The sequence below is a fragment of the Nicotiana tomentosiformis genome, chromosome 6 (assembly GCF_000390325.3).
Source record: "Nicotiana tomentosiformis chromosome 6, ASM39032v3, whole genome shotgun sequence".
Lineage (NCBI taxonomy): Eukaryota > Viridiplantae > Streptophyta > Magnoliopsida > Solanales > Solanaceae > Nicotiana > Nicotiana tomentosiformis.
This window is the reverse complement of record NC_090817.1, coordinates 60,223,154-60,235,564: the sequence shown is the minus strand read 5'-3', so window position 1 is coordinate 60,235,564 and position 12,411 is coordinate 60,223,154. Positions and strand designations below refer to the sequence as shown.

At 40.1% G+C, this 12,411-nt stretch overlaps 1 protein-coding gene across 1 annotated transcript; it reads right to left on the bottom strand.

Moving 5' to 3' along the window:
* Nucleotides 1-5,667: 5,667 nt before the first annotated feature.
* LOC104115609 (ethylene-responsive transcription factor CRF4-like) lies at nt 5,668-7,532 on the bottom strand. The gene has a single exon (XM_009626281.4). It carries the CDS (start codon nt 6,930-6,932, stop codon nt 5,799-5,801), a length of 1,134 nt encoding a protein of 377 aa, XP_009624576.1. The 5' UTR covers nt 6,933-7,532; the 3' UTR covers nt 5,668-5,798.
* Between the last annotated feature and the right edge of the window lie 4,879 nt (nt 7,533-12,411).

The window sequence follows — 12,411 nt, the reverse complement described above, 5'->3', positions numbered from 1 at the left end:
AGGAGATTTTGACATGTTTGGTGCATTCACAGTATGTGGGAGTAGCGGTTATTGTCCGATAACAATTTCAAAAGCGCTTTTGTTGGTACTTGAGATCTTTTGCGAATTGAAACACAGTTGAGCAGCATCCAGAAGCTTCACCCAATTCTTCTGCGATCCGGTTACAAAGTGCCGGAGATATTCCTCCAGCATGCCATTGAATCGCTCCGTCTGGCCATCAAATTGTGGATGTAAACTTGAGCTGTGACTCAATTTTGACCCAAGGCACTTAAAGAGTTGGGTCCAAAAGTTGCTAGTAAAGCGTGAGTCGCGATCACTAACGATGTCTTTAGGCAGGCCCCAATATTTGACGACATGAGAGAAGAAGAGTCGAGCTGTATCTTCTGCTGATATATATTGCGGGGCTGCTATAAATGTAGCATACTTGGAAAACCGATACACCAGAACCAATATAGTTGTGAGATCTCCGACCTTGGGCAATCCGGTGATGAAGTCCAGGGAAACGCTTTCCCAAGGTCTTTTTGGGACAGCTAGTGGTTCCAAGAGTCCTGCCTGCGTCAAGCAGTCTGACTTATCCTTCTGGCATACTAGACAAGTCTTCACATACTGAGCAACGTCATCGGCCATTTGAGGCCAATAATATGCACGGCAAAGCAATGCCTTTGTATGTTCTTCACTGGGATGACCAGCCCACAAAGTATCGTGACATTCCACCAGAAGAGCCCTTCACAGATCACCTCCTTTAGGAACATAAAGCCGGTTCCCTTTCACTTTCAGGAACCCATCTTCTGTGTAGAACTGGCGAGTCTTGCCTTGTCCTACCAAATCAACCTAATATTGTGCAGTAGGATTCTTGATGAGTAGATCCAATATCTGGTCTTTTATGGTGGTGGTTACTTCGCTCCCCCTTAGGGTGGCAAGTACACACACCGATGCTAGATCAACTCTCCAACTGAGCGCATCAGCAACATGATTGGTCTTCCCACTTCGATACTCCAGGTTGAAGTGAAATTCCGCTAGGAGTTCCTGCCACCTGGCCTGTCGCCCATTCAGCTTTGGCTGGGTCATGAAATGGCTAACAGCTGTGTTGTCTGTCTTGACCACGAACGGGGTTCCTAGTAGATAATACCTCCAAAGGCGTAAGTAATGAACGACAACCAATAATTCTTTCTCGTGGGCGGCATAGCGCCGCTCTGCATCCTTCAGTTTTTGGCTCTCGTACGCTACGGGATGCCCTTCTTGTAGCAAGACTCCACCAGGTGCATAGTCGGAGGCACCCGTTTGTACCTCGAATGGCTTGGCCAAATCAGGAAGGGCCAAGACGGGGCTACTAGACATAGCCATTTTCAATGCGTTGAAGGCCTCTACTCGTTTGGGTCCCCAATTTCAGTGTGTGACCTTCTTGAGTAGTTCTGTCAGTGGCACTGCAATGAGGGAGTAACTTTTCACAAATCACTGATAGAAGTTGCATAGGCCAAGGAACGACCTCAAGGTGTGGATATCCTTAGGCGGCGGCCAATCTGTGATGGCCTGAGTCTTTTATTGGTCCATCCTGATCCGTCCTTCCCCGATGACATGTCCGAGGAAGTCAATTTATTTCTGAGTAAAGGAGCACTTGGATAGCTTCGCATATAATTCGTGCTCCCGCAATCGGTTTAGGACCTTCCGCAAGTGCTCCAGGTGTTCTTCCATGGTCTGGCTATATACCACAATGTCATCCAAGTAGACCACGACGAATTCGTCGATGTATTCTCGGAAGACTTGGCTCATCAGGGTACAAAATATGGCTGGCGCGTTAGTCAAGACAAATGGCATAACCAGGAAGTCGTACGACCCATATCTTGTCACGCAGGTCATCTTGTGTTCATCACCCTCTACAATCCGAACTTGCCAATAACCTGTCCTCAGGTCTATTTTGGTGAACACCGTCGCACCGCCCAGTCTATCAAACAAGTCTGCCATTAGCGGAATAGGGTACTTGTTCTTCACGGTGATTTTGTTTAGAGCCCGATAATCCATGCAGAGTCGTAGACTGCCATCATGTTTCTTTTGGAATAGCACAGGGGACCCGTATGGGGACTTGGAGGGTACGATGATCCCTGCATCTAGCATTTCCGTCAATTATCTCCGAAGTTCGGTGAGTTTGGGTTGTGACATTCTGTACGACACCCGGGCAGGTAGCTTCGCACCCGGCACCAACTCAATCTCATGGTCCACAGTTCGCCTAGGCGGGAGACGCTTTGGCATATCTTGTGGCATGATGTCTTCAAATTCCAGTAGCAGCTCCTTCACGGGTGCAGGAATGGGACCCGAGGAGCGCTCTATATCTTCAATGTAGAGGGTAGCCAGGAACGTAGATTCATGTCTTCTGACCCCCTTCTTCATCTGCAAGGCCGAGATGTTCTCAACGGCCATCTTCATGGGCATGCACGGGATAATGCAGAGCTTGGCCCCGTTTGCTCCCATCATCATTAGCATGTCTGCATATAGTACGGGCATGTTGTTAGTTTGACTCAGGAATTCCAACCCCACTATCAACTCGAAGTCATCTATGATCACCACGCGCAAGTTGAATATTCCTTCATAAGGGCCAAGCTTCACTAGTACTTCTTTTGATATTCCACCCACTGGCTGAGGAGGTAAGTTGATAGCCTTGACACGACCTTTGCCCTTTCCTACATCTAGGCCAAGGCACTCTACCTGAGTCGAGGCTAAGTAGTTATGGGTAGCACCCGTGTCTATCATGGACCGAATGGGCTTGCCATTTACCTTCATGTCGACGAGCATTAAGGTCCTCTCTTGATTAGGAGGAATCCTCTCATTCGCCTTCTTTTTCCCTTTCTTGGCGATTGGGCAGGGGTCCTTCTTCTTACGGATACCAGCACTGGTTCCCGCTAAGGACTCACAAATAGAGCCAACAATTGCATTGAATGCACCTACTGGTTCAGTCTGGTCTGCATCATCTGCGTCGTCATCAGTCAAATCATCAAAAGCTTGATGGGCGTTCATCTGTGCATGTGGGTATTCATTATTCCAATGTGGTCCGCCGCAATCACGACATCCTGAGGGGGGGTTTTCTTCCCCGATCGTTGTTGTTAGATGCAGTGCTGGTACTGCCTGAGGAGGGAGCCTTAGATTTGGTTGTACTCCGGTCTCCTCCACTTCTGCTAGGGACACCAGTGTTTGATTGGCCCCCTTTGTATCCTCCTCGGACAGGTTGTTGAGGCCTGTCCTTCCGGGCTTCCACTTGATAATCCCCAAGGTACTCTGCTGCTTGGATCGCCTTAGGTAACGTGTCTACCCTTTGTCTCTGCAACTCCATGTGGGCATAAGGTTTCAACCTTTCTAGGAAGGTGAAGAGTTTGTTTTTATCCCCCATGTCGCGTATATTAAGCATGAGCGCAGAGAATTCCTGCTCGTAATCCTGCACTGATTTGGTCTGGCAGAGCTCCCGGAGCTTTCTCCGTGCATTGTACTCAATATTTTCGGGGAAGAACTGTAGGCGTATGGATGCCTTCAGCTCTGCCCATGTCTCGAGGGCATCTTCACCGGCCTTGATGGCTTCGTATTTTACCCGCCACCAGAGTTTTGCATCACCCTGAAGATACATGGCAGTAGTTGCTACATTCTTAGCTTCTTCTAGGCTCCCACGGCATCGAAGTATTGTTCGATGTCGAAAATGAAGTTTTCCACTTCTTTGGCATTTCGAGCTCCACTGTATGGCTTTGGCTCAGTAATTTTCTGTTTTTGTGCCATAGGGGCGAGGTTCACACCACCCCCAATTTGGTTTCCACCTCCTCGAAGTAGACCTTGTAAAGCAGCATTGACAACGTTGAGCTGGCATGTCAAGTTGTCTATAGTTTGTTGCATGGCAGTCACCCTGTCTGCCTCTTGTTCCCTGTTGGCTAAATCCTCGGCACGCTCCTGCTGGAGGACCTCGAATTTACCAAATATTTCGGTTGCCTCTGTGACTGCCGTTTGTCGGTCTCCTTCAGAGTCGCGACTGATGTTTTCTATGTCAACTTCGGTCTGGACCAGTATGCGATCCAGGTCGTCCAACCTTTGCTCTAGGCTGGTCTTTAGGTTAGGCATAATTTCCACGATGGGCCGTAATGCATCAACCGTCCCCTTAAGGGTCGCGATGCGATCCCCACATGGTCAGAAATGGTGGTAATTGCAATGTAATCCTTCGTCCGATGTTGAGCCTAGGCTCTGATACCAAATGTTACGCGGCGCCTTCCTGAAGTTCCTTGGAAGGGCGATGTAAGGCTAAGCAATCGATGTCAGTGCGATTACTGTCCGCCAACTGAGGTCCTCTCCGTACGCTAGACTAGATTATCAGTGCCGTACGGGAAAACCAATTGTCATGAGCAATTGAGAGAGAGCAGAAAAGAGAATTGAGAATGAAAGAAAGCTTAATTGCATTGAATGAAAGCTATTACAGAAAAACAACACGATGTCGGGGGGAGAGACACCAGTACAGAGAATTGTTTGCTTGCTTGGTCCCCCTTAATAATGCTTAAAAAAATAAACCAAAGTTACATGACTTGACCTAAATAAGCTGTAAAAACACACTGAAAGAAAATACAGTAAAGCTACTCTATATTTACAATAAAAAGGACTTAGTCTTCTACAAAGTAGAAACAAGTCCATTGACAGCAACTTTGTCTTCAACATTAGGGTCTGTGCACACGGCATCGTCTGCGCGCGCAGCGCTGTTGGTATCTGCCTGTGGCTGGGCGTTGGTAATGGCTATCGGTAGGGCGACAGAGACACATGTGCGCTTGTCACTTGGAGCTGCCGAGACCACGGGGCCGACCGTGGCGTTGGGCATTGGGAGGTTTGCTAGGACGCCATGGGAGGCGTCCAAGGGGTCATGGGGCATGGCTGAAAAGCCGCCCATGACATTACTAATGCTATGACATGAAACGGCGAGCCATTCTTCATCAATTACTCGCTCGCCTACTGTTATTATTTCTGTATCACTGGAATTATTGTCCTTTGATGTCCTCTGTTTTTTCATCACACAAGTGCATAACATCACGTTTCCTAAAAGGACCCTAAACATATAAATATTCAACTACCACATAGCTCAAATCTTTTACTGGTATTTAAACTCAAGCTTGAAGCCATTTACACCAGCAGAAACACACCGACTTAACCCGGTCAAGTGAGCCACCGCAAATTGCGCCTGCTCGTGTTGGGCAAAGAGAATGCTACTTTGGCAGTATTATTAGTAAATAAACAATTTAAACATGATTTGCCTATTAATAAAACATTACATCACTAATATCATTAAGGACTGTAATAGGCTGGTCGGGTTCTTTTGACCTTAATCAAAAGTTTCTAGTTCAAACAATGAGAAGAATCTTGAGATAGTGAGCATTTTACCTCGTTGGTGTGTGTATTTGGTAAGATTTAAATATTGATTGGTTCAACAAGAAAAAACACCAAATTCTGAAAATTGAATACACATGAGCGACTCAACTTTCAGCAAACATTATGCATCTCATTTAGTTCAGGTAGAGTATTACATCGCAGCTCTTGGAAGGGTTTCTCTACTTATTATCATAACATTTTTTATGAAATAAAACAAAGCTCCACTTGTTCACTCCGTTCACTTTCACGGAGATTCTAAAACAAACAACTCTAATATACTCCTGAAAATAAACATCTAAAGTAATTTTTTTATAATAATAATAATAATAAATTAAAAAAAAAGGCACTAGTTGATTTCTTATGCCGCCGGTATACAAAATTTGCCCAAAAGTTTCGGCAAGCCGGGGACAATGACAGTTTCATAAGGCCATTAAAGCATCAACACTGGAAAAATCTCCGATGTCTCTGAAATAATTATCCACTTCTAATGCACCCAAATCTTGAAATGAATCCTCAAACTTGACAATCTCATGGTCTAATAACAAGTCATTCGCGAAATCCCAAGACGATACGTCATCGTACGACGTGCACAAATCATTGGCAAAACTTGTTGTATCGTCAAATAATGTCTGTTCTGCAGCTTCGAAGTTGAAGAAATCATCTAAGAAGGGAACATCTGTCGGCAAGTAGTCGTGTGAATAATCTGGTATTATCATGCTTGTCTCGCCTTGGCACTCAAGGTGTTCGACGGTTTGCTCGCTGTTGTCCATCGAATAAAGAACTGGTTCTTCTTCCACCAATGGACAACAAACATCTCCTTTAGCTTCTTCGAGTATGGGTTCGGACCCACTTTGTTGTTCAGCTTCTTCACTGGATTGACTCGTTCTAAACCGCAAAACAGAGGTGGGAGAAGAAAGATTATGGGATTCATCGCCAGATTCATAGCCCGAATTTGAAGCCACATTGATCTCCTCTGGCTTCGTTGGGGGAGTGATGAAATTGGTTAAAGCGTCTGGCCCACGGAGCTTAATGGCCGCATTGTCATAAACCATGGCAGCTTCTTCAGCTGTGTCATAAGTTCCCAACCAGAGCCTCACACGACGAGCTGGGTCTCTGATTTCAGCGGCCCATTTTCCCCACGGCCTTTGACGCACACCCCTGAACTTCCTAACAGTTCCATCCGGCGGTGGCTGCGCTACCTTCACCTTCAATGCCTTTTGCTTCGGCGTTGAAGCTTCAGCTGCTCGTTTCTTGATGGCCTTGCCACTATTCAGAGATTTAACGTCATTGATTGGTGAGGTTTCAATACTGATTTCATTGATGTATCTTTTGACACGTTTTCGACCAAAAAGCTCTTCTTCGTCACTGGAAGAGTCGGTTGCGTCCGGGTCAGTAATAGATATTCGAACAGTCCTTGGAATAGTGGGATTGTACTCGGAAGATTTTCGGGTTTCAGTAATTTTCTTAGGCTTTACGAAGGATGGTTTAGTGACTTTTCTAATGGTTTTTTTGTGCTCGGTATATTTGATCGGACAGAGAATATTGTGATCCATTTTGAGAGTGTTACGTACGTTGGGTTAGCTATTTTGCTGTTTTAAAGTGATTACAGAGGAGTGAAAATAGAGAAATGCGTAGATGCTCAATGAGGATAGTGCTTTGAGACTAGGATTAAAAAGAAAGAAGAATGAAGGAATAGTCAAAGAGAAGCTTCAACCAAAGAAATCTGACAAAAAGAGGAGCAACGTCGTTAAAAGACGGAACAATCTTAAAGGGAAAAAAAAAAAGTAAACCACCACCCACACACAAACGGAGCACAAAGTTTTGAAGCTGATAACAAAGTGAGGTCCTTTTAACAAAGTGAACCTCAAAGGAAACAAGAAAGAAGCTAGAAAAAGATTTTGTGTAAGCGTGAGCCTTAAAAAGTTCAGTGGACAATAAAGGAAGAAGCCTTATGGTTTTAAAAAAGAATAAGGAATCAAGTTTCTGCACGAGGTAATCCTATGTTTTCTCTTCCTCTTGGAGATAGGGAAGTGAACAAACAGTACTACTAGTAAGATATGAACTCTCTTTGCGTGATGAATGGCGAAAGGTAAGATGATGAGAGAGAGTTTTGCGGAGAGACAGAGTTGTGCTACTAAGTCCGTGAGACTAGAACACTTCGTTAGCTGCTTTATAGGATCTGCAGCCGAAATTCTAAGCCCGTAATATGCATATCATTTTTATTATTTTAATGTTCTTCTTTTTTTTTATACTCCATTTATCATCTGAAACAATTATAGATTGTAAATTCTATTTCCTTTGTTCTAGGTGAACTTTTTTCTTTTCAAGAGTTAATTTGATTAATCTTTGAAATTAAATCAAATTAGATAAATTTACTATTTTAAAATTTAAATTTAGATATTTAAATTATACAAAAAGTACTACAACTTGCTATTTTTTTTTATGTCAATATAACGTAAAAAAGCATTTTAAAATATTGATCAAAATTTATATAGTTTGAATATCAAAAACCAAAAAAAATCACATAGATTATTTTCTTAAATACTTTATAAATATGTATAGTATACTATAGATTCTAAAAATATCTCCTCCGGGGCAAGAAAGAGAACAAAATGAATCCAATGATAATACTCCTCCATTTTAGTTCATGTGGTTTAATTTAATTGGATACCAAATTTTAGAAAGAAAGAAAATATTTTCAACTAGCATTTTAGGTTAAAAAAATAAATTAAAAGTTCAATTATTTTCGAATACAAAATATGTTATTTTTGCATGAGATTGATAAGAAATAATGACACATAAAAATGAGATGGAGTCTATATGGTGAAGCAAAGTTTTCTATCGTGATAGTACACTTTAGTTGGCGACTTCTGGTCCGTCAGAGTAGTTGTTTGTTTAGCTATGAAAGTACAAGGGGTAGTCACCGGCCGTCGGTGATATGGAGCCCAAAGATTCGGACGGAGAGAAACCCGACTCGCTGCATATTTTATACTCCCTCCGTTTTAATTTATGTGAACATAATAACACATTTTCTTATTTGAAAATAATTTATCTTTATACAATGATTTATAACAACACAAAATATATGTGTCTTATTTTACACTATAATTTTAAAATTTTACCTTTTTTTTTAAACTCAATGGTCAGTCAAATGATATATGTATATAAAGATAGAAAAACCGCGAAATGATTTGACACGTACGTATCGTTGGCACTACAAATAACGTTGGTCCAATGAGAGAACTTCAAAGACAGCTGAGTCAGCATGTATTTTTAATCTCGAAGCCCGTGTGAGTGGTCACGTGAGGCCCAGGATGCCCGGCTCAGTTAAATTATGTCGGTCAAATTCTTATATAATTGGGCTACAACTCACTTTCTTTCCTTACTGGTCGGTAATTTGGTCCTATTATTTTGGTAAATTTCCGGAATCGAAACTTTTCTATTTAACTGTGCCTGTAAATCAGCTCAATGAAACGAATATAATTTATCAAGAATATCACTAAGAAGGTTAATTAAATATTTGATCTATACGCACATTAAAATTTTTTGAAGACAATTGTTGTATCTTCGCTCTTACTTACTCCGTTTATTTTTATTTATCCATTATATTAAAAATATATTTTTATTTTTATTTATCTATTTTAATAAATCAAGAGAATGACAAATTTTTTTTTGTTTTATCATTATCAATAACTACTAATTCTCCAAATTATTTTTTAAAATTTTTTGAAATGCTATTATTATTATGAGTAAAATTATAAAATATATATTTTATTTATTTATTTTTAAAAGGAGTGTAAAGTTAAGAGTGGATTAATAAAAATGAATGGAGGGAGTAGATTTTATGGTATAGACAACTGAAATTTTGAATTTGTTATATATTATGATCAAAATTTATGATTCTTGGACTTTCCTTTGGACACGGAGTAAAACTGTTCAAAATTTGAAGTTTAATGAATTAAAATTTACTTTTACAGCTAGGAATAACGTGGTGGACAACCTTGAATTGGACGTCATTAATAATTTGGTTTTGTACGGCTCTGGGTTTTACCTTCTTTTCTATTTACCTCTATCGAGGTGCCAACAGAACCCCACGCGATTATGGACGAAGCAGACAAAACCATTCTTGTTTGATCAGAGCGTGTGCAGAAGACGCGCTATGAGGCATCTGGTAGTTTACGACTGCAACCTTTTCATTTTTTTACCAGTAGCAACTGTGACCCAATTGTCGACACTTTTTTCAGTAAAAATGTTCCCAACAAGCAATCTTTCACCCCACGAAATGGCACATGACTACTGAAAGAAAGTTAAGTCGGATACAATGTGAGTTGTGATTGTTAACGCTCCTCCAGCACATTGCTGTATTTTCATCGGTACATGTACTGTTTATGGAATTTTAACCCAATGATTAAATTCTTTATAGAAGGTCTTTCTCTTTTCCATTTAGTGTCATGTATTGCTTTGAAACTCTAATTAATTTAAATTTGCATCGCATAATATACTTGTTAAAAAAAAGTTATATTTTACTAAGACTTTTTCATTTTCATGGTTCGAATTCAAAACCTCTATTTAAAAGTGTAGCGATTCCATTCATCTATCTCACCATAATCCCGGACGGTCTTAATGCAAGGTCTACCTTTTCTCTAGGAAAGAACTTTAAAGCATAATAAATTATTTAAATTGTATACGTTAATAGTGATTATTGTATGTTATCATATTAGTAAAAAATTAGTAATATTTAGTTATTCCTAACATAGGGTTGATAACTTGAAAATAATAGTAAGCGACACAAAAGAGTCGATTAATTTTTCTACAATATCGGTATATAAGATTTAGATTCAAAGAAATAATGCGAGTAAAAGTGAAGAGGAATACTTGACTAACAAATGTTAACATTGTCACGACCAAAAATCCATTATAGACCGTAATGGCGCTCAACGTCGCTGTTAGGCAAGCCAACGGTGAACCATCTAAATAATTATTCATTTTATTACTTTTGAAATCATAAATTTTATTAAATAAAGAAATCTATGCATTTAAAAATTATGGGTACATACAATATTAGTAAGATATAAAATAAAAACGTGACAATATTAATGCAAAATCATTAACATCTACTAGAATATCCCAAAATCCGGTGTCACAAGTGCATGAGTATCTACTAGGAAGTACAATAATAATACAACATTTGTCTAGAATATAAGATAGATAGGATAAAGTAAATAAATATGATGGAGACTCTCTCTGCTGCAGATCGTAACATGGAATACACATCACCATGAAGTGCCCTCGGCAAATGCATGCACCTATGTGCCCAAATGACCACCAGAAATATACCTGCACAATAAGTGCGGAAGTGTAGCATGAGTACGTAAATCAACGCGTACCGGTAAGTATCTAACCTAACCCCGAAGAAGTAGTAATGAGGGGTCGACATTGACACTTACTATTGGTCCAATAAATAAAATACAGGAACTTTGAATAAGCATGAAATACAACAGTATCGATAGAATAAGAAACAATAGGTAATGTGATCCTTTAACAAAAAAATATCATTTTAAAAATTCCCAAATACCACATGACATCTCAACAAATAAGAACCATCAAGTAAATATCCGATCTCCAGTCATAAAGGGAATATTATATAATTTTCAAGCCTTAATCAAGAGGGTATCATGTGGATATTCGGACTCCTAGCGATTTCACGCACGAATTATGCCGAGATAGTACGACCCGATCCGGAATAATGTATACACTACCGAGGGTCAACCGACGCGAACCATAGATGCATCTCAATATACTGCCGAGGCGTTCGGCCCGATCCACATAAAAGGAAGAAACATATCGAATTACGGGCCATGCATTTGCAACACAAGAACAGAAGTATAAAGTAAACATGACTTTTACCATCTATTAAATATCTCACCAAAAAACTCATGGTGATACAAATCGGCCAAACATAATCCCAAATCAAATTTCACTTATAAATTCAAGTATTTAAACTAGCAAAATGAGTTCACATAATTCAAATATTACATGATAAAATCCTAAGTCTACCCGGACATAGATATGCTTTTAGCTATGTACAGACTCTCGTCATCCCGTACGTACGTAACACCCACAACTAGTTGCACATAACAATTTAATACCTACGAGGTAGTTTTCCCCTCACAAGGTTAGACATGAGACTTAGCTTGCTCCGAAATTTCATAACCGGCTCCAACGCCTCTCTAACACCTCGTATCGATGCCGAACGATCCAAAACTAATCAAATAATGTGCAAACCAATCAAAATATAGTCCAATGCTCATAATTTAATAATTTATAATAACTCCTAACTTCGCTCGAAAAGTCAACAAAATCAACCCCCAGGCCTACGTGCCCGGATTTAATTATTTTTGAAGATAATCATTACCCATAATACCACGAGCTCAAATATATAATTTATTCCTAATTCCATATCGAATTTCGTGGTCAAAATCCAAAAATATCAAATTCTAGGTTTTCTTCAAAAATCTCACAATTTTTACAAACTTCCATGCTTAAATCCGTATATAATCCTAGTATAAAACTTACAACAAGTAGGAATAACTTACCTTATGATATATGGCGAAAAGGGTCTTCAGGAATCACTCCAAATCGCCCTACATGTGCTCCAACAACTTAAAAGTGAAGAAATAAACTCAAAATCCCAAAATTCGATGTTTAATAGACCTGCCAGGCCTCCTTCTTCACGATCACAGTCATTAGCTACGCGATCGCGGTTAACAAATGTTCTAGCATCATTTTCTTCATCGCGATCGCGGCCAAAATCCCGCGATCGCGATGTACAAATTATTTTTTCTTCTTCACAGATACCCTTGGATATAATAGCCATAACCTTTTGTATAAAATTCCAAATGACAAACAGTTTAATTTTCTGAAAATTAGATTCAAAGGGCTACAACTTTTATTTTTGGATCATCTCTAAATTCCTTATAGATTGCAAGATATAAGCTCCCGAAATCAGACTACTGACAACAGAAATTCCTT

What these genes read in the sequence shown, in the direction of transcription:
- LOC104115609 (XM_009626281.4), bottom strand. Translation starts at nt 6,932, where the DNA reads ATGGATCACAATATTCTCTGTCCGATCAAATATACCGAGCACAAAAAA.